The sequence below is a fragment of the Carassius carassius genome, chromosome 47, assembly GCF_963082965.1.
Source record: "Carassius carassius chromosome 47, fCarCar2.1, whole genome shotgun sequence".
NCBI lineage: Eukaryota > Metazoa > Chordata > Actinopteri > Cypriniformes > Cyprinidae > Carassius > Carassius carassius.
In genome coordinates this window covers 26427558-26448621 of record NC_081801.1, presented here as the reverse complement: position 1 = coordinate 26448621, position 21064 = coordinate 26427558, and the positions used below count along the sequence as shown (strand labels likewise).

The 21064-nt window shown below is 38.3% G+C and overlaps 1 protein-coding gene across 3 annotated transcripts; it reads right to left on the bottom strand.

Annotated features, from left to right (window-relative positions):
* Positions 1-558: 558 nt before the first annotated feature.
* LOC132130616 (E3 ubiquitin-protein ligase RNF14) lies at positions 559-13960 on the bottom strand. 3 transcript variants are annotated; one of them, XM_059542381.1, is made up of 8 exons: positions 13820-13960; positions 12265-12425; positions 12051-12181; positions 10971-11468; positions 9524-9752; positions 9271-9443; positions 6515-6645; positions 559-733 (listed from the first exon to the last, which is right to left on the bottom strand). In XM_059542381.1, exons 2-8 carry the CDS (start codon positions 12413-12415, stop codon positions 673-675), a joined length of 1374 nt encoding a protein of 457 aa, XP_059398364.1. In that variant the 5' UTR covers positions 12416-12425; positions 13820-13960; the 3' UTR covers positions 559-672. The 3 variants fall into 3 exon arrangements, with proteins under 3 accessions (XP_059398364.1, XP_059398367.1, XP_059398365.1); XM_059542384.1 differs by lacking the exon at positions 13820-13960 and adding an exon at positions 13646-13755; XM_059542382.1 differs by lacking the exon at positions 13820-13960 and adding an exon at positions 13384-13513.
* Positions 13961-21064: the final 7104 nt, after the last annotated feature.

Genomic DNA, 21064 nt, shown 5'->3' with positions numbered 1-21064 from the left:
TTAAATAAAGTCTGTGTAGTTATGTCAGACTACTCAAAAGCATTAGAAGAAAGTACAGAAGCTTCATGATTACATTCTCGGATGGACTACATCAACAGTGAGCCAAGACAATGTGCTAAACCTGTCCTCTACATGTTTAATAACTTTAACCTAAAATCTTGATAATGTGTCACCCAATCAAAGACAGTATTCATGCCCCAAGAACTCATTTAACATTTATTTTCCTGCTAAATCCATCCACCATTTGTCCAAAGGATGACATGTTCATTATTAACAATGACAGCAATAGCTGAGGATACCTATATAAACATTACATCTTCTGAAAAGATGGTAACATTAATGAAACCCGATTCATTAACTATATAGATAGAGGATATGTGGGGTGATTTCCTGCATGGCTGTACGTAGCAGTGAAAACGTTTACATTCCACAATAAAACTATTTGAAGGGATACTTGTGAACTGGAATTTGAATTGCAAAAAAATGCTATATATATATATATATATATATATATATATATATATATATATATATATATATATATATATATATATATATATATATATTGCTAAAAAATGGGTGATACTGCAGTCAGGTCTTTGGGCTTGTGGTTCTGATCCACTGATGTGCATGAGAACACTGCCATGCTTTAAACATTTCATTTACAGTGGGTCAGTTATCTTCGTCACTCCCAAAGCCTTCTTCCTCGTCCATTTCCACTCCTTGAAACAATCTAGAGCAGAAAATACACGAATAAACAGTCAGCAAGTGTGCCAGTCAATTCACCAACCTTTAATCAAACAGGTAAGTAAATAAAAATACATTCTGTCAATTTTAATCAAAATCATTAGACACGATAGAAAAAGGGCAGAACGCCAAAGTTTCACGTGGAGCATTCGGAGATTTTTTTTCTCCATGACAGGCTGCTGGCTCCCACTGTTAATTATTTTTTTTTTTTTGTAAAAGCACTCTCTGTATTAGCTTAAAGCCCTCAAGTTTACATTGGTTACTGTATTCTTTCAATTGCTCTAAACAAGTATTTTGGGTGACCTTTTTTATTGAATACTAGAATGAGCTCCGTGTAGCTGTTTTTATTTTATTTTTTTCTCTAGAATCTTTATCTTACTATCACTCTCTGTTTTTTAAAGTGGTAAAATATAACTTAATTCACACCATATTTCTGATATTATCGATCAATCTTATCAGATTAACTTTGATCGTTCACTTTTATTTTATATCCGTGAGTGCAGTACACCTGCAAAGCGTTAGCACTCGTTAGCTTGTCATTAGCGTCTTCATTCGAACCTATCGCTGTATTCTTTTCTCCTCTCCCTCGCTCCAGTTTTTCACAAGTTCATCAAACAACCGCAGTAAGAATTTTCATCAAGCACGGTGAGTAATGGCTTCTCCTGTCATTGTTACTTGCACCTCTTGCCACATGTACAGTTTATCTATCTCTGTCGCTGATGAGGGATTCACATGTGATAAATGCAGGGAAATAGTTAGGCTGACAGAGAAGATTTCAGAATTAGAGACACGCATCCAAACTTTAATTGAGGACAGTAAGAATGTTAGGGCTCTAGATACGGCTTTGGATGCGTCTAGCTCAGGGATTCCTGTGCATTGTTCGGTTCCGGAAACAGAGCCCTTGCAGCAGGGCAACTGGGTGACGGTGAGGCAGCGTAGTCGTGGGTCATTAAACAGGTTCTCCCCACTCAGTGATGCACCCACTGAGAAACCTGATGAAAGTGCTCTAGTTATTGGTGATTCTATTGTACGGAACGTGAATATAGAGACACCAGCCACCATAGTCAAATGTTTACCGGGAGTTAATTCTCAGCACATAGAGACTCTTTCACCTAGTTATCACACTATAGAGACTGTGTCTGTTCCCCGAACTAGAAAAAACAAAAAACGTCCAAACCAAGTTAAGATTAACAATTTAATTGAGGTTCAACAAATAAAAAACAGAAGCAATATGGATAAACAAATGATAAAGCTTGGCTTATTGAATATCAGATCCCTTTCTACGAAAACACTTTTTGTAAATAATATGATCACTGATCATAATATAGATGTACTCTGTTTGACAGAAACCTGGCTAAAACCTGATGATTACATTATTTTAAATGAGTCCACCCCCCAAGATTACTGTTATAAACATGAGCCACGTCTAAAAGGCAAAGGTGGAGGTGTTGCTTCAATTTATAACAACGTTTTCAGGATTTCTCAGAGGGCAGGCTACAAGTATAACTCGTTTGAAGTAATGGTACTTCATATAACATTATCCAGAGAAACAAATGTTAATGATAAATCCCCTGTTATGTTTGTACTGGCTACTGTATACAGGCCACCAGGGCACCATACAGACTTTATTAAAGAGTTTGGTGATTTTACATCCGAGTTAGTTCTGGCTGCAGATAAAGTCTTAATAGTTGGTGATTTTAATATCCATGTTGATAATGAAAAAGATGCATGGGGATCAGCATTTATAGACATTCTGAACTCTATTGGGGTTAGACAACACATTTCAGGACCTACTCATTGTCGAAATCATACTCTAGATTTAATACTGTCACGTGGAATTGATGTTGATGGTGTTGAAATTATGCAGCCAGGCGATGATATCTCAGATCATTATTTAGTTCTTTGCAAAATTCATATAGCCAAAATTGTAAATTCTACTTCTTGTTGTATGAAGTATGGAAGAACCATCACTTCTAACACAAAAGACTGCTTTTTAAGTTATTTTCCTGATGTAACCAAATTCCTTAGCATATCCAAAACCTCAGAACAACTTGATGATGTAACAGAAACTATGGACTCTCTCTTTTCTAGCACTTTAAATAAAGTTGCTCCTTTACGCTTAAGGAAGGTTAAGGAAAACAGTTTGACACCATGGTATAATGAGCATACTCGCACCCTAAAGAGAGCAACCCGAAAAATGGAGCGCAGCTGGAGGAAAACAAAACTAGAGATATTTCGTATTGCTTGGCGGGAAAGTAACCTATCCTACAGAAAAGCATTAAAAACTGCTAGATCCGATTACTTTTCTTCTCTTTTAGAAGAAAACAAACATAACCCCAGGTATTTATTCAATACAGTGGCTAAATTAACGAAAAATAAAGCCTCAACAAGTGTTGACATTTCCCAACACCACAGCAGTAATGAGTTTATGAACTACTTTACTTCTAAAATCGATACTATTAGAGATAAAATTGCAACCATTCAGCCGTCAGCTACAGTATCACATCAGACAGTGCACTATAGACCCCCTGAGGAACAGTTCCACTCATTCTCTACTATAGGAGAGGAAGAATTGTATAAACTTGTTAAATCATCTAAACCAACAACATGTATGTTAGACCCTATACCATCTAAGCTCCTAAAAGAGGTGCTTCCAGAAGTCATAGATCCTCTTCTGACTATTATTAATTCCTCATTGTCATTAGGACATGTCCCCAAAACCTTCAAACTGGCTGTTATTAAGCCTCTCATCAAAAAACCACAGCTTGACCCCAAAGAACTAGTTAATTATAGACCAATCTCGAATCTCCCTTTTCTGTCCAAGATACTAGAAAAGGTGGTATCCACACAATTATATTCCTTCTTAGAGAAAAATGGTATATGTGAGGATTTCCAGTCAGGATTTAGACCGTATCATAGTACTGAGACTGCTCTTCTTAGAGTTACAAATGATCTGCTCTTATCATTTGATCGTGGGTGTATCTCTCTATTAGTTTTATTGGATCTTAGTGCTGCGTTTGACACAATTGACCACAAATTCTTTTGCATAGACTTGAATACTTTGTTGGCATCAGTGGAAGTGCATTAGCATGGTTTAAATCGTACTTATATGACCGCCATCAGTTCGTAGCAGTGAATGAAGATGTATCCTATCGATCACAAGTGCAGTATGGAGTACCTCAAGGCTCAGTACTAGGGCAGCTACTCTTCACGCTTTATATGTTACCCTTGGGAGATATCATCAGGAAACATGGTGTTAGCTTTCAATGTTATGCTGATGATACTCAGCTCTATATTTCTTCACGGCCCGGTGAAACACACCAATTTGAAAAACTAATGGATTGCATAGTCGATATAAAAAACTGGATGACGAGTAATTTCTTACTGCTAAATTCTGAAAAAACAGAGGTGTTAATTATAGGACCTAAAAACTCTGCTTGTAATAACCTAGAACACTGTCTAAGACTTGATAGTTGCTCTGTCAATTCTTCGTCATCAGTTAGGAACCTAGGTGTGCTATTTGATCGCAATCTTTCCTTAGAAAGCCACGTTTCTAGCATTTGTAAAACTGCATTTTTCCATCTCAAAAATATATCCAAATTACGGCCTATGCTCTCAATGTCAAATGCAGAAATGTTAATCCATGCATTTATGACCTCAAGGTTAGATTATTGTAATGCTTTATTGGGTGGTTGTTCTGCACGCTTAGTAAACAAACTACAGCTAGTCCAAAATGCAGCAGCAAGAGTTCTTACTAGAACCAGGAAGTGAAGTGAAGTGAAGTGACATTCGGCCAAGTATGGTGACCCATACTCAGAATTTGTGCTCTGCATTTAACCCATCCGAAGTGCACACACACAGAGCAGTGAACACACACTGTGAACACACACCCGGAGCAGTGGGCAGCCATTTATGCTGCGGCGCCCGGGGAGCAGTTGGGGGTTCGGTGCCTTGCTCAAGGGCACCTAAGTCATGGTATTGAGGGTGGTGAGAGAACTGTACATGCACTCCCCCCACCCACAATTCCTGCCGGCCCGGGACTCGAACCCACAACCCTTTGATTGGGAGTCCGATTCTCTAACCACCAGGCCACGACTTCCCCGTACGACCATATTAGCCCGGTCCTGTCAACACTGCACTGGCTCCCTATCAAACATCGTGTAGATTTTAAAATATTGCTTATTACTTATAAAGCCCTGAATGGTTTAGCACCTCAGTATTTGAATGAGCTCCTTTTACATTATAATCCTCCACGTCCGCTACGTTCTCAAAACTCAGGCAATTTGGTAATACCTAGAATATCAAAATCAACTGCAGGCGGCAGATCCTTTTCCTATTTGGCGCCCAAACTCTGGAATAACCTACCTAACATTGTTCGTGAGGCAGACACACTCTTGCAGTTTAAATCTAGATTAAAGACCCATCTCTTTAACCTGGCATACACATAACATACTAATATGCTTTTATTATCCAAATCCGTTAAAGGATTTTTAGGCTGCATTAATTAGGTAAACCGGAACCGGAAACACTTCCCATAACAATCTATGTACTTGCTACATCATTAGAAGAATGGCATCTACGCTAATATTTGTCTGTTTCTCTCTTATTCCGAGGTCACTGTGGCCACCAGATCCAGTCTGTGTCCAGATCAGAGGGTCACTGCAGTCACCCGGATCCAGTACGTTTCCAGACCAGATGCTGGATCAGCACCTAGAAAGGACCTCTACATCCCTGAAAGACAGCGGAGACCAGGACAACTAGAGCCCCAGATACAGATCCCCTGTAAAGACCTTGTCTCAGAGGAGCACCAGGACAAGACCACAGGAAACAGATGATTCTTCTGCACAATCTGACTTTGCTGCAGCCTGGAATTGAACTACTGGTTTCGTCTGGTCAGAGGAGAACTGGCCCCCAACTGAGCCTGGTTTCTCCCAAGGTTTTTTTCTCCATTCTGTCACCGATGGAGTTTCGGTTCCTTGCCGCTGTCGCCTCTGGCTTGCTTAGTTGGGGACACTTCATCTACAGCGATATCGTTGACTTGATTGCAAATAAATGCACAGACACTATTTAACTGAACAGAGATGACATAACTGAATCCAATGATGAACTGCCTTTAACTATCATTTTTGCATTATTGACACACTGCTTTCCTAATGAATGTTGTTCAGTTGCTTTGACGCAATGTATTTTGTTTAAAGCGCTATATAAATAAAGGTGACATTGACATTGACTGTCAACATTGACATCAAGTTGTTGTTATTTTCATCATAAGCTATGTGTTTTCAAGGCTTCAAGGTTTTATTGAATGCTATCTCTATACAAGTGCAAAGTAATGCATTCTTAGTCAGTCTTTTATTTTGTAATTTTAAGAGCAATAAACATATATTGCAATGTTAAGGAATTTATGTTTTTTTCATTCAGATATGTAAATCAACATGTATAAATTGTTAGTAGTCAATTAATGGGGAGATAATCGAAATCAAATCGGTCTGAAAAATTAATCGTTAGATTAATCGATGCATCGGGGGGAGAAAAAAAAAATCGCTAGATTAATAGTTTAAAAAAATAATCGTTTATCCCAGCCCTACTAGGGAGAGATACTAATACAGCAGCACCTGCAGGACTGAAGATGGATTTAGACGCCTGCTGAGTTTTCCAAATGCTGTGCAGTTCTTAGTTATAGCTCTCTTTCGGTTATGTCTTAAGTGTTGGTGTGCGTGTGAGACTGTGCATGCACTGGAGCTGGCTCGTTGTAGACGGTACTCACTGGTTATAGCAGAGCGAGCCGGGGTTGTTGAAGTGGCTGTAGGGGTTCACCTTGCTGAGAGCTCCCAGACAGATCCAGCAGAAGTACTTCTGACAGGACGAACAGGTCATCTTGTTACAGCCGTGCACCTTCTACAGGAACGGGAACAATGAGAAGAGCACTTTCAATCCATGCACAGAGTCATTCAAGCACATCTTTCTGAGAGTCTGAGCGCACCTCTGCACAACACACGAGATCTGTTTGTGGAGGGTTCCCACAATTTTTCTCCAATTAAATGATTTATAGAGATTTCTGAGGCAGTTTTTAATTTGAATGCCAGGTAAAAAAAAAAAATATTGAATAGGTGTATATGATAATATTTACTACTACTATATCAGTGACTGGTAGTTTTCCACTAATAGGTCTTAATTACTGGACAAAAACTATTCCATTTTGATTATTCATCTTTGTTTAAAAGTTATGACTGGGAAATTAAATATGATGAATTGGATGAGGTGCAATTTTAGGTCAGCAACACCATGATCTATCAAAACAAAACTTGGTGCACTTCATTAGCACCTGCTTAATTTGGGAACAGCACCACCTACAGGTAAAAAGATCCGCTATTTTTGCTCAAGGGGGTTTGATAATATATATTATCAAACCCCTTTGACCTACAAGACAATTTGCTGTGGAGAACAACATTTTATGAAATCAATTTAACAAAGGCATCAGTAAAGTATTAGAGAGAGTTTGTTAATACACTTTTGAGTGATTCTGAGAGTGTAACACTGATGAATCATGATGAAATTCAAATTGGCTCTAAACATTCATGTTCAAAATTATTCAACCCCCTTTGTGCAGAATCCTTTATTCTTTAAAATTACCTATAAACACTGTCTGTAAGTGTTTATAAGCTTCTGTCATCGCTCTACTACAGTTTTGGCCCATTCCACGCCTGAAAAAGCTTTCAGATCACTGATAATCTTTGGTTTTCACATTGCCACTGCTTTCTTCAAATTCAACCAGATATTTGAAATGAAAATTAAGCCTGGAGACTGAACAGGTCACTCAAGTACATTCTATGACTGATCCCTGAACCAAGCAGTAGTAGGTTTGGATGTGTACTTTGGGATGACTGGCCTGCAGGAAAGTCCATTGATCATCAGCTTCAGTTTTTGCACCAAAGGCATCACAATTCTTGTCAAAATGGCCTGATACTTCAAAGAATCCATGATGTCCTTCATACAGTCATGACTTCCACTTCCTGCTACAGTAAACCAGCCCCGTAACTGATCCACCTCCAAGTTTGACGATGGAGATGGTGTTCTTCTGCTTATGAGCTTTAACTTTTTTTCAGCAGATATACCGCTGATCCATGGGTCCAAAAAGTTCCAGTTTGGTCACATCACTCCATAAAACATTCCTCCAGAGCTCCACAGGTCTACACAAATGAATTTTATCAAGTTCAAGTCTGCCTTTTGTTCTTCTTGATCAAGAGTGGTATTTATCAAGATGTCTCAACATGAAGGCCACACATGTCTAGTGTTCTTCTTACACACTGCATTGAAATGGTTTTCCTCCTTTCATCGAGTCGTCTTGCAAGTCTTTGGCTGTACATGGCAGGATTTTCTCATCTGCTCTGATAAAACATTTTATGATATTGTGATTTTACTTCAACAACCTCAAAGGTTTTCTGGTAAAACACACTTTAAGCTAAGGAATAAAGCTGTCTCTAGGAACTTTTAATGTCTTAGAAATCTTCATATAGCCTTAGCCTTTCTAAAGTAATATAATTTTTATTCTCTTTAGCTTTTGTGAGATCTCTGTTGACTTTGCCATTTTTGCTACTCAACTTCAGCACATGGATGGGTTAACTATGTGTGTGTGTAACAGCTCAAGCTAATTCTGTTTTTAATAGAGTTTTTAAAGACTTATTTGTGTTTCAGACCCTTTTATTCCCCACAATGGAAATAAGTGACTTAAAAACAGCAATGTTGAAGAGGGGTTGAATAATTATGATATAGCTCTGTTATAAAAATCTTATAATTAATAAATACTACATTATATATTAACAAAATATCACTTTTTATATGCCAGTAAACTGTTATAGATAATACATTACTCCATGAAAAAGTAACTTAATGTGTTTTTATGGAAAGTAAATGTATTACGCTACTTTTGTGTTACATTTTGTCACCTGGGCTGGGTTTGCTTATAATTTTATTTATTTATTTTTATAAGAAAAAACTAGGGTTACTTGTAATGTGTCACCCACAACACTGTACTGCAGGTATGCTCTGGCTGTTGAAAACATTTTCAAAGTTACACAACATCAAGTATTATTTGGTTCAATCTCAAAGTAACTCATATGATATGTGGGGGTAGATTAAGTGCGATCTGCTGTGATGTCACAATAGTGTTGCATTGTGGGATATGAAGCTGCTTATGAATCATATATCAGAGTAGGCTCACTTCCTAAGTCAAACCGTAGTCATTTATGCTTGTCATTTTTGAAATATGTAGTATGCACACTAGGAGTTGACCGATATGTATTTGTTAGGGCCGATACGGATACGATTATTACAGATCAAGTAGACTGATTTTTTAGGTATGTAAATGAAAATTAAAGTCAAAAACAAAAACTTTCTTTGAATGTATTTAAATTATTTTATCGGAAAATTGATTTTGAAAGTCACGGATACCGATAATCAAAAATACTTAATATCGGCGCCGATAATCGGTCAACCCCTATTGCACACATCCTTAGTACTGACCTGTATATTAGTGCCACAGCAAGGGCACTGTTTACAGTTATCCTTCAGCCAGTCTGTGCTGAAAGACTCCTCCACCGCCTTCTGAATGACCCGCCGGCCAAAACGCTTCTCAAGGAACTTCTTCCCCTCTTCACTCACAGACATATACTCATCCCGCAAATTACGAAGCTCATCTGTTAAAAAAGGCACAGCTTATGATCTCAACAGAGAGAAACAAACTGGTCATATATATCCTATATCCAATATATCTTACCAGCAGTCACTATGCAGTGAGAGAGGCCGTGATAGCTCCTCTTACAGAGGGTACAGAAGGCGTATCTGCAGGCGGGACAGATGCCCATGGTGGAGTCAGGCTCGACCATCACAGCCATACAGCAGCTCATACGAGGACAATACACCACATCCGCCATCAGGTCCAGACTCGACTGCAGCAGGAGACGATCATAGCGTGCAAACTCATCTTCGCCCACAAGAAGTTTCACCTGTTATATGAGCACACTGGTGTCAGTCTTAAAACCATATTCAGAATGCACAGTCATAACAGGGCTCAATTTATATTGTTTTTGACTAACTAACTGTTCTGTTCTAACTAACTGGACATGATTACTCACTTGCAAAAAACTATTTAAAAAAACGTCTTGCATTGACTGTGTGATGAAGCCCATTAGAATGAGCACATGAGCATGATCACGAATGTGATATTAGCTTTGTTTTACAAACATGAAGTTAATATGGAGTGAGTTACATTTTAGCACAATATTGTGTTTTTCTGTTTCGCCAATGAAAACAGTTCCAAACAAAGCTGGAGCAGAACATTTGTGCGTTGTGTTTCGTTCCTCAATGAATCATTTGAATCAATGATTCAATAATCCATTCATGAAGACAAAAACTTGCTTCTTTTATAAATGAATCAGGCGTTTTGAATGAATCCTTTGAATGAATGAGTCAATTAATAACTCATTAAGACACGGTCATAATTTTCTATATCTGTCAATATCACACACCACTAGATACCAGTGAAATTTAGCTATTTGCGAATCTAATTACCATATCACAGGAAAATCAACTAGCCTAACTAATTGAAAGTTCAAATATGATTAAAGACAAATAATCGGTCAGTAATAAAATAATTACAAATTACAAGAAATGGCAAAAATAAATAAAACAAAGATGCACAATAAATAAATGGTGCAGAAATCCTACAGAAACTGATTAATCAAACACTCTACAGTCTTCACTGGATAGATCAAAAACATATTAATGCTTTGAAAGCGAAAGAAGTGATTCAGATTGTATCTTTTTCATTTTTTGATTAACATTAACGACAGCTGAATGTATATGACACCGCACACAATAAAACCTAATGCATAGATGTAATACATTGACATGCATCAGATCCCAGAGAATTGTGGATGCTCGTCAAAGTGGGCATTCTGACATAATTTTGTGTATATTTTTCAGTTCAGGCATGATCAGATCCAAAAGAAAGCTCAGTAGTCTCTGAACAGTACCATATGCAGAAAAGATGGAGTTATCTTCTTGTGTGTATTCTATAAATCATCACTGGCAACTTAAAAATGTGGGAATGATAAACCATCATCTGTCCTTTCAAGTGCGCCCGAGTCTCATGGTCAAGCCCAACATAACCTATCCATACTCACACATTAAAGCACAATCACACAAGAGCAGACAGAAGATACCTGTGAAGGAGTGGCCATGGACATGCACTTTGGCTCAGGGCAGTTCAGGCACTGGACTTTTCCGTCTCTAATCTGGATCTGAAAGTATTCCTTCATGCAGGCCTTGCAGTACACATGCTGACACTCTTTGAAGAGCAGAGAGTCGGCTCCGAGCTTCTCGGAGTAACAGATGCCGCAGCAGAACACCTTCCCATCAAACACCCTCTGCTTCTGAGCTTCGTCAAAATCCAGCAGCTGAGTCAGTATGTCTGTGCGAGCGTCGACCTCTTGCACGGCTCTGGGGTCTAAATCTTTAATTTTTTCCCCGGGGACGTCTACAGCTGGTTTTGGGCCAGATTCACACTGAGGCTGGCTCTCAAGGCTTTGGATTTCCAGCGGTGACTGGATTCCCAAAAAGTCCAGGGTCTCTTCCTTTAGGAACTGCATCCAGGTAAAAAGAACCACGTTGCCTTGGTTCTCCTCCCAAAGCTCGTCCAGTCTCCTGCAAAGTGCAGTGATCTGACAGAGAGAGAGCGGAAGGTTATCGCAGATCACCAAATACACTGGCTGTTCTCCCAAATATCCTCCCAGACTTGCACTAGCTGAACAAAACGATTCCCCCCAAACCAACAGCATCACCAGAGTCAAAGCTGCTATGATCCTCTGGATCCCATCCACTTTTGGGATAGTTGGGAAAATAACTTTTCATTTTGTGATCCAATGAAGAAATTCATGCAGGTTTGCAATGACCTTATTCAGTGTTTACACTAAATTAGATGTTTAAATAAAAGGAAAGTCTGTTCGCTCCCAGAGACGCTGTGTTAGAAACACCCTCGCATTAGCGTTAACTAGTTTGATGCAAAGGTAATATAATACAAAGAATAGTGACAGAAATGTAGTGAAGTGATGTATGTCTAAACAAAATAGTTTATACAACTAGAATAAAAGTTTAGGGTGAGACTTTTATCGAGTGGTTGCTGATCTGACTGTTACAGAGTAACTGCATCCTTTTGATTCAATACCACCAAATCAAAACCAATGAATTAGAACAATAAAAAAGCAGAAGACAACAATGAAATGGCATTACTAAACAGGACTCACCTGGGCTCTCCTGAGCCATTTGGAGCTTATAGTAAAAAGCGGAGCCGATGCTGAAGGATAGTCAGCCGGGAATTCAAAACTCAGAACCAGTGGAGGTAGAAATGATACATGATGCTCTGTGGAGTTCTGTCCTGTAAATCAAGACATCATTCTAACGTTGTCAGAACTTTATGATGTTAGAACAAAGTCTGAACTCCTGCTTATAAAGTCTCACCCTTAACTAGCAGTTTGAAGCTCGGAGGAAGCTCCAAGCACAGATGAATCTCGCCCTCCTTTCCTGATTCGGCTCTGCGAAACTCGTCTTCATCATAGATGCTCGCTAGAGCAAGCAGTTCATCTTCCTGTGCTTCCTGGTCGGCTGACATTTGAACATTCCTGAGATTAATATGAAATCAAGCAACGTTTATGTTTATGCTTCGTAGAGCCCCTGGAGAAATGGAAATACTCAAAAAAACATAAGAATAAACAGCTTTTTATAAGTCACTGGTAGAAGTGGATTCTACATCCTACATAATGGAATGAATGTGTACGCCAACACATTATAGAGGTTTAAATTTTAAAATATGGATATTTTTCTTACAAAAATGCATTGATTCGCTTTATGTGGCCTTTTATACACCCATGGAGCCGTGTGAGGCACTTTTTATTATGGATGGTTGCGCTTTATTTGACGTCTTTTGGACTACTGAAAAATAACACCCATTCACTGCCATTATAAAGCTTAGAAGAGCCAGGATGTTTTTAAATATAACACCAATTGGATTTGTCTGAAAGAAGAAAGTCATACACACCTAGGATGGCTGGAAGGGGGGGGGGGGGGGGGGTAAATAATGGGGTAATTTTCATTTTTGGGTGAACTATCGCTTTAACACTTCAATGTATCACTAGGAGCTTAGGGCTACTAATTTTGGCTTTGAGTGACTTGCATATTATGAATCATCAAAGACCATCTTTTGTGTCCTACTGAAGAAAGGAAGTTGCCAAAATCTCGGCTGGCCTGAGGGTGACAGCCGTCTTTTTTTTGGTGTACTGTCCCTTTAAGTGTGACAGGATGATTGACAGCCCAGATTATGCTTTATGGTGTATCATTACTATGCGACAGAGCACAAATTAATGACGTGGAGGTAATGTCCCAAAGCTTACTGAAGACTCAAAAGTATATATGTTTTCTTCACGAAATAAATAGTTTATACTTCAAGGGCAGAGGAGGCGAACTGGGAGGATTTTCTACTTGTTAATAGGACTTGTTTGACCACACGTGTTTGAAACTCATAACTACTATATTTCCGACTCCATCCGAAGGAAAACACATGCGCAAACACAATGTACTAACCTAAATTAATGTTAACAAACGTGATAAACACTGTCAAACAGCGTCGTTCGATTCACGTTAATTCTCCTTCTGTTCTGGAGAGGTGACAGTCTGCAAAGATACCAATACCGCAGTAAGTTTAAACAATATTCAACTATTGTATACGAACATACTCGAACCCGCTTTTCAATACTCAATAATACTCTAACTATCAAAGCGCGTGTAAGGGACCATCTCAAAAATCCAATCACCACTGTTGAATTAAGTATTGGACAAGGCTTACGTTCTGTACCGTGGGTGGAGTTTTTAGACGGTCCCTTACGCAGCACAGCAGAATATCCAGTGAATATCGAGCCTGACACTAATAACTTTACCGCGCTGTGTCCCCTACAATCGGTTCTTTCCTTTTTTAACCTGAATTGTGACCGATTAAGATATAAAATTATAAAACACGTACCTTTCTCTGTTCCCAAAGCAGCACTACAGTTGACAACTGCAGTCTCACAGCAGGCCGGATGGGAGGAGCTTGTGTCTGACAGACTGCTGCTTCTTCCGGTTGGCAAACCCGCTTTTGGTGCAGATTCTGCCTCCTACTGAGATGGAGTGTGGGGCAGTGATGTTGAGGGAATGAGAAATAAAATCCTGTTTATTAATCGCATATCTTTTAGCTATTTCTCACAGTATACTGAACACTCATGCATCTTTATTCAACAGATTTTTCACAAATCTAAAAAGGTCCCTGGGAACTAGTGGAGCCATTTGAATCTATACAAAGTGTTTTCTTCATCGTGCGAACTTCTGAGCATGACTCTGATCGAGCAATACCAAAAAAAAGACAATCATACTCGTAAATAAATTTCCGAAGAGTCTTTATCATTATAATGTGTTGTCAGTATCATCTTGTTGACATGCCCCACTTTATTTATTTACTGATTTTATTCACAAACGAGTGCATGGTTCACATTATAGATAAACACATAGATCTTGAAGCACCCCACGAATGACAGCAAAACAGATCTTGTTTCCTTATATTCAGGATTAGGTTTAGTTTACTGTCTTTGCGTTGCATCCTTTCCCTTCTTTCTAAACAAGACCGACTCACGACTAAATGACTTGCTGTCTCTTGTTCAGATTTCAGTCTTAAGTTCATTATTGACTTGACAAATACTTTTATATTTGTATTGCCAAAGACGAGTCGATCAGCTTCACGAACAGGATTCACTGAAACACCGACCAACAAGAGAACAACAACAGTATACAAGTGCCATGACGAGTCTCAGTTAGTCTAGTATAGAACGCATAGGCAGGTTAATTATTTTTATTTTTTATTTTTTCAAGAATAGGATAGCCAAGAAAAGGTAAGTACTTGTATTAATTGGTAAAGTGCTGGCGAAAAAGATGAGTCTTAAGATGTTTTTTAAAAATGAGCTGTTCGAATTGAGATCTGAAGGTCATTCCACCAGCTTTTCTCCTTAAATTCCTGCCATTTTTCAGATTCCACGTAATTTTATTTTGTTTTGTATTTATGGTGTCATCATCCTATATATTTTGTCTTATGTTCTGCTCAAGAAACAAACTCACAGAAAAAGAAGAAACCCTGAGGTAGCCTGACGTCACAAACAAACCTGTGGCGAGTATCCTCTGTATCCTCTGTAGTCAATGTGTCCTAGTTTCTCTTGTAAGCACAGCTGGATCCAGTTCTGAAAGCCAGTGACAGTATGTCCTCCTCTGGTCACTCCTACAAATACATGCTCACAACCTGATGAGTCCGGTCCGGTGTGGAGAGAGAAACAAAATATAGCTAGTAAAATGCCTTGGTTATTAGAAAAGTTGTTCTGAATCCTCTGTACTGACGGACTGGATCCTCTCCTGGAGTACAGCTCGAACCAAACGTGATGGAGCTAATTCAACTGTGGCATCTTCTGGAGAGAGGCGCTTCCTCACTAGATATCTGTGGGCCATATTAGCAAATATACAATAGCTGCAAATGACTATTCAGTACAATATCTTACAGAAACCATAAGGGATGATAGATCAATTTCTCTTTTTAGTTTTAATTCTATGCATAGTACTTTAAAACATAGTTGGGGTCTTTATGATTGAATCCAGGGACTTGTGGTATTATCTCCAATCCTGTCATGACATATTAGATGTATTGAGTCTAGTTGAAGCTAAATTAAGTGACATGCAGAAGATGGTATGTTTTACATCAGGTGTGTTTTTGCTGCTTTTCTATGTGGATGAACCTGATGGTTTACTTTCCGAAAACCTTTCACAATTGATGTGTTTTGCCGCTAGGAGGCAGTCTAACTTAACCCAGGAACCAGTGCCTAAATGTCTTTTAGTAGTAGTAGTAGTAGTAGCTAATTATTGGCACAACTAGCTAAGCCCTCCATAACACACAAAACAAGGCCAACTCTCAGAAAAAGGTACAAAAGCTGTCACTGGGGCGGTACCTTTTCAAAAGGTACACTTTTGGACCTTTTAGGTTCCAATTTGGACTCTTTAGGTACAAAGGTGTGCCTTTTGCAAAGGTAATGCACCAGTGACAAGTTTTGTACCTTTTTTTCTGAGAGTGTAAAAAAATAAATAAAAAAATAAATAAAATAAAAAAGTCCAAAAGTCTCAATCTCTCATTAAAAATTAATTGGATGAAGGGGCAAGAAATGACATTTTTTTCTATGCGCTGGTATTCTTTTAAAAGTTAAAAGAAGAAGTCTTCAGCAGTGCATCTTTAAATAAACAAAATTAACTGATTTCCTACCCAAGAAAGTGCCTTTTTTAAAATGTTTTCGTCAACAGATGTGAACAAAGGCAGTCCTGCTCCATCATTGTCATCAGTAAAACCTGTCAGATTCAATTGCTGGTTATTATGTAAACGCCAGAACAGATGCTTAACCAGAATAAGGACCTCGATCAGATAATGTTAACAGGATTAATAAGTACAGCTACAGTTATTTTCATTCTTAATGCAGTCTTTGTATATGCCTAACTGACCTTATGACCTTAGGTCAACAAACATAAAATAGCAATGCCTCTTTATTAGTGTAAAATGTAAAGGATGTAACAGAAACAGGTGTTAACTCAGTTATTCTGTCATAGAGATCTGCTGTAATTTATCCCAAAGCTCCTCAATCACAGCTGAAAGTTCTCCATCGCCTTCAATCTTTTTTTTTTCCATTTTTTATTCCCTAAGGATTCACTATAGGTGTTAAAATATAGACCTGCTATTAAATCAAAAATTAACTGCTTTACTCAATATACAGTGACTTAGTGTTTCTTTAAAGAAAGCTGATTTTGATATGAAAATAGTCTCAAAATTTGGTACGTGACCAACTATTAAGAAGAGAAATATATTAAACGATTAATCGCATCCAAGATAAAGGTTTTTGTTTACAAAATATATGTATGTGTGTTGTGTATATTTATTATGTATGTATAAATACACACACATGCATGTATATATTTCAGAAAAAATAGGCTATTTTTATATATTAAATATATTTATAAATATAGACATGTAAATAGTTTCAGAATGTAGACTGTATGTGTGTGTGTGTGTGTGTGTGTGTATACATAATAAATATCCACAGAACACACAGATATATTATACAAACAAAAACTTATTTTGGATGTGATCAATCGTTTGACAGCACTAGTGAAAATCAAAGAAAATGAATGAAAGCCTCTGTTGTAGTTGCAGTATTGTTTTCAGAGTGCAGTTTTTTTTAGAATGAAAGTCATTTAGTTAGTCACTTAACTTCTTCTCTTAATAATTTATTTTGGTCATGTTAGTTACACAGGAGTACAGTTATAACAGGGGCCAGCTGCTTCAGGAGTTTCCTACAAACTCACAATCTTGTAGAAAAGCTTATGATAAACTGGGGTGAAATGGCAATATGTGCATAATTGTAATAAAAGTTATGTGCTGGGGAATGCATCTCTTTAATGCATCAAACAGTACAAGGACCTGATGTGGAAAGCAGCCCAATTACTACAAAAACCAGTACAGAAAATAGATGAGGGTTATTAATTTCACTTTTGGCGTGAAAGGGCCTTTACAGTTGCCAAAAATATAACTTTTTTTGTTTTTCGTTATTAAAAAACTGATCAGCAAGCCCAGCCCAGGAGACAAAAAGTATCACAAAAGTAAAGAAGTAATGCAATTAGTTTAGTTTTAATGAAGTAACGCAATATTGCAAAGCACTACTTTTGACAGTAGTTTTCCCCGACTCTGATCGGAGCAGAATCACAGAACATCTGTGTTAGACCAAACAACAAGTCCCATGAGCAGTTTTATTTCTTTATATATTGTCATTTAGTGTGATATTTAGTTGAGCAGCGTGAGAAAGAGCATGTCGGCAACCCTGATTTTATGATTAGCTTGAACTGCAGCCAGTGACAATAACAAGACAGAGAAACAATCAACCAACTGAACCATTATCTAGGCCTCTAAACATGAAGAAATGTTTCATCATACCTTTTGCATAGTATATATAGTATAATTGCATAAGAAATATTTTATGCTTCAAGGTTGCACAGTTTAATGCACTGTTTATCACACCTTTTAAGACATTTAATAGCTAACATACTTTTCAGAGGATAATAACTCATCAAATTTGTAAAATGTTCCTCAACAGGAGAAGTTCAGCATTGTTATGGTTGTTATCACATTTCTGAAAAATGTAAAGTTAGTAGCACTACTACATTTATCCACTGAGTGGAGCAAATCTGCTGTGCATTGCCAGAATGACTTTAGTGACTTGTGTGCTTGAGGAAAGCTGTAGTTTCCAGTGCTGCTGAATGACAATCCTCACTGTTTGTATTTGGTGTCAGATTTGTCTTGCAGCAAGCACGTTTAGTCATGTTCCTGTGGAGAGCATCGAGAGGAAGGTGGCTCTACCCTCGCCTTGTCCTCTGATGAACAGATGATGCATTTCTAAAGTGCTTTATTGTGTAAAGCCACTGCTGACAAGCCCTGGCAGTCAAATCCACAGAATATGGAAAAAAATAAAATAAATATATATATGTCATCATTTACTCATTCGTTCCAAACCTGAATGCATTTCTTTCTCCTGTGGAACACAAAAGAAAAGATATTTTAACAATACTGGAACCCACACTTCTCCCCTAAATAACCCACTGAATGTGTGACTGTGTAAAGATTCAATTGAGATCAGGAGGATAGTTGCTCAGCTTTCTAATATAAGACCTGAGACAAACATGACTTGACAGTCCAACAAGAAATTCACTGGAAACCGAATATGCACAGCTTTCTCTCTGCCAGTCGAGACTCTTAAAGGGACAGTTAACACGAAAAAGAAAATTTGCTGCAACTTTCATCATGCATCTCTCTTCATTTCCCATTGAAGGTTGCCAAAGGTGAACCTATGAAGTTTGGCCTGCTGTGTCTGTTCTTTGTGACTGTGTTTCCGGGAAGTTTTCTGCAGTTGTTCTCAGAAGTCATGGTTGCTGACAAAGACATGCTTCTGTTAGCGCCCTCGGCTTCCGCTCGAACATAAGTGTGAATACAGTCTTTTCAAAATCATAACTGAAGGTCACAAGTGAATGTCTTTAAAAGCTGTGGCCACCTCACATTATACTGTATGTTCCAGAGAGTCCTATTGACTCATTTGCTAAACCATTTCCAATAATTTTTGAAGGCCAAACAAGTTCTTAGTGATTTTACTTTCAAAGTTCGCATTTGACTTTAAGTGTCTTAAGTAATTTTAAAAGCTCGTCTCAGACAAACAGATAAATTGCTATGTGGTTGCTATTCTGAGGTGCGTTACCCAAAAACATCATTAGCACACTGAACTTGTGACCATAGTTGCTTTTTTCTAGTTATTTTTTAGGGTGTTCGTAAGCAGTTGCTATGGTTTTGCCATTTATCTAGAAAACTACAGACCGGTATTCCTTCTTCCATTCATTGCAAAGACACTTGAGCGAGCTGTGTTCAACCAGCTTTCTATGTTCCTTGTACAGAACAACCTCCTGGACAGCAACCAATCTGGCTTCAAAAGTGGCCACTCAACTGAGACTGCTCTGCTCTCGGTTACTGAAGCCCTGCGACTAGCAAGAGCAGCTTCAAAATCCTCGGTACTCATCTTACTGGACCTTTCTGCTGCTTTTGACACTGTTAATCACAAGATTCTCCTGTCCACCCTCAGAAAGATGGGCATCTCTGGAACTGCACTCCTGTGGGTTAAGTCCTACCTCTCTGACAGATCCTTCAGTGTGTCTTGGAGGGGTGATGTTTCAAAGTCACAACAACTTGTTGTCCCAGGAACATGTCTCACTTGGTAAAAAATGGTGATTCCAGCTAACCCATCGTTTCATCACAACTTTTCTATACAGCTGGGCTCATCAACCATTACTCCTTCGAGGACAGCTAGAAACCTAGGAGTTGTGATGGATCATCAGTTAAGCTTCACAGACCACATTGCTACAACTACCCGGTCCTGCAGGTTTGCCTTATACAACATTAGGAAGATTAGACCCTTCCTGTCAGAGCAAGCAACCCAACTTCTTGGTCAAGCTCTTGTTCTCTCCAGACTGGACTATTGTAATGCTCTCCTGGCTCTTCCTGCATGTACTATCAAGCCTCTGCAATTGATCCAGAATGCAGCAGCGAGGGTTGTCTTCAATGAGCCAATAAAAGCTCACGTTACTCCTCTCCTCATCAGGTTACACTGGCTACCAGTAGCTGCTCGCATCAAATTCAAGGTACTGATGCTTGCCTACAAGACGACCACTGGCACGGCACCAACTTACCTAAACTCACTGGTTAAATCTTATGTGCCCTCCAGAAGTTTGCGCTCTGCAAGTGATCGACGCCTTGTGGTACCATCCCAAAGAAGTTCAAAATCACTCTCACGGACCTTTTCCTGGACTGTGCCCAGCTGGTGGAATGACCTCCCAATCTCAATTCGTACAGCTGAGTCTTTACTCATTTTCAAGAAACAGCTAAAGACTCATCTTTTTCGCCTGCACTTAACCAACTAACACTAGCACTTGTCCTTCATAAAAAAACAAACAAAAAAAAAACAGCCTGTCTATGCGTTCTGTTCTAGACTAACTGAGACTTGTCATGACACTTGTATACTGTTGTTGTTCTCTTGTTGGTCTGACTGCTTCTATTCACTGCCAGCAACTGTTTGGCTCTCAACATTCTTCAAAATATCTTCTTTTGTGTGTGACAGAAGAAAGAAACTCTTACAGTTTTGGAAAGACGCGAGGGTGAGAAAATAATGACAGAATGTTTTCATTTTGGGGTGAACTATCCCTTAATATGTTTTTGTGAGGCACTTGTTGGTAATATGAGGATGGAATATTTTCTTATTGTGTTTTATGTCAAAATAGTGCAAGATTGCACTATTTAAATGCATGTGCCATCAAAAATAATCAAACATTTAATCAAAAGTAGTCAGATTACGTAACCAGAAATGTGTAATCTACCATATTATGTCATTGACTACAGTATTTTTCAGTAAGGCAAGCAATTCAGAAGTAATTTACCTAGTACCGTATTTATTAACACACAAAAGATCTGACTACAATCACTGCTGCCCTGATCACTTCAAGTGCTTACTTTAATTTTAATTGAATTTAATGCCTGCTTTCATGGGCAATAATAAATGAATGTTTACAGCATCCGATAAAAAACGTTTGTCAATCTTGTGCATTTCATAATATGCCTTAT

Coding starts and splice junctions, on each gene's coding strand:
- LOC132130616 (XM_059542381.1), bottom strand. CDS start 12,415: ATGTCAGCCGACCAGGAAGCACAGGAAGATGAACTGCTTGCTCTAGCG. Junction 9,753..10,970: donor CCATGGCCACTCCTTCACAG/GTATCTTCTGTC, acceptor CTCATATAACAG/GTGAAACTTCTTGTGGGCGA. Junction 6,646..9,270: donor GCTGTGGCACTAATATACAG/GTCAGTACTAAG, acceptor CCGTTCCTGTAG/AAGGTGCACGGCTGTAACAA.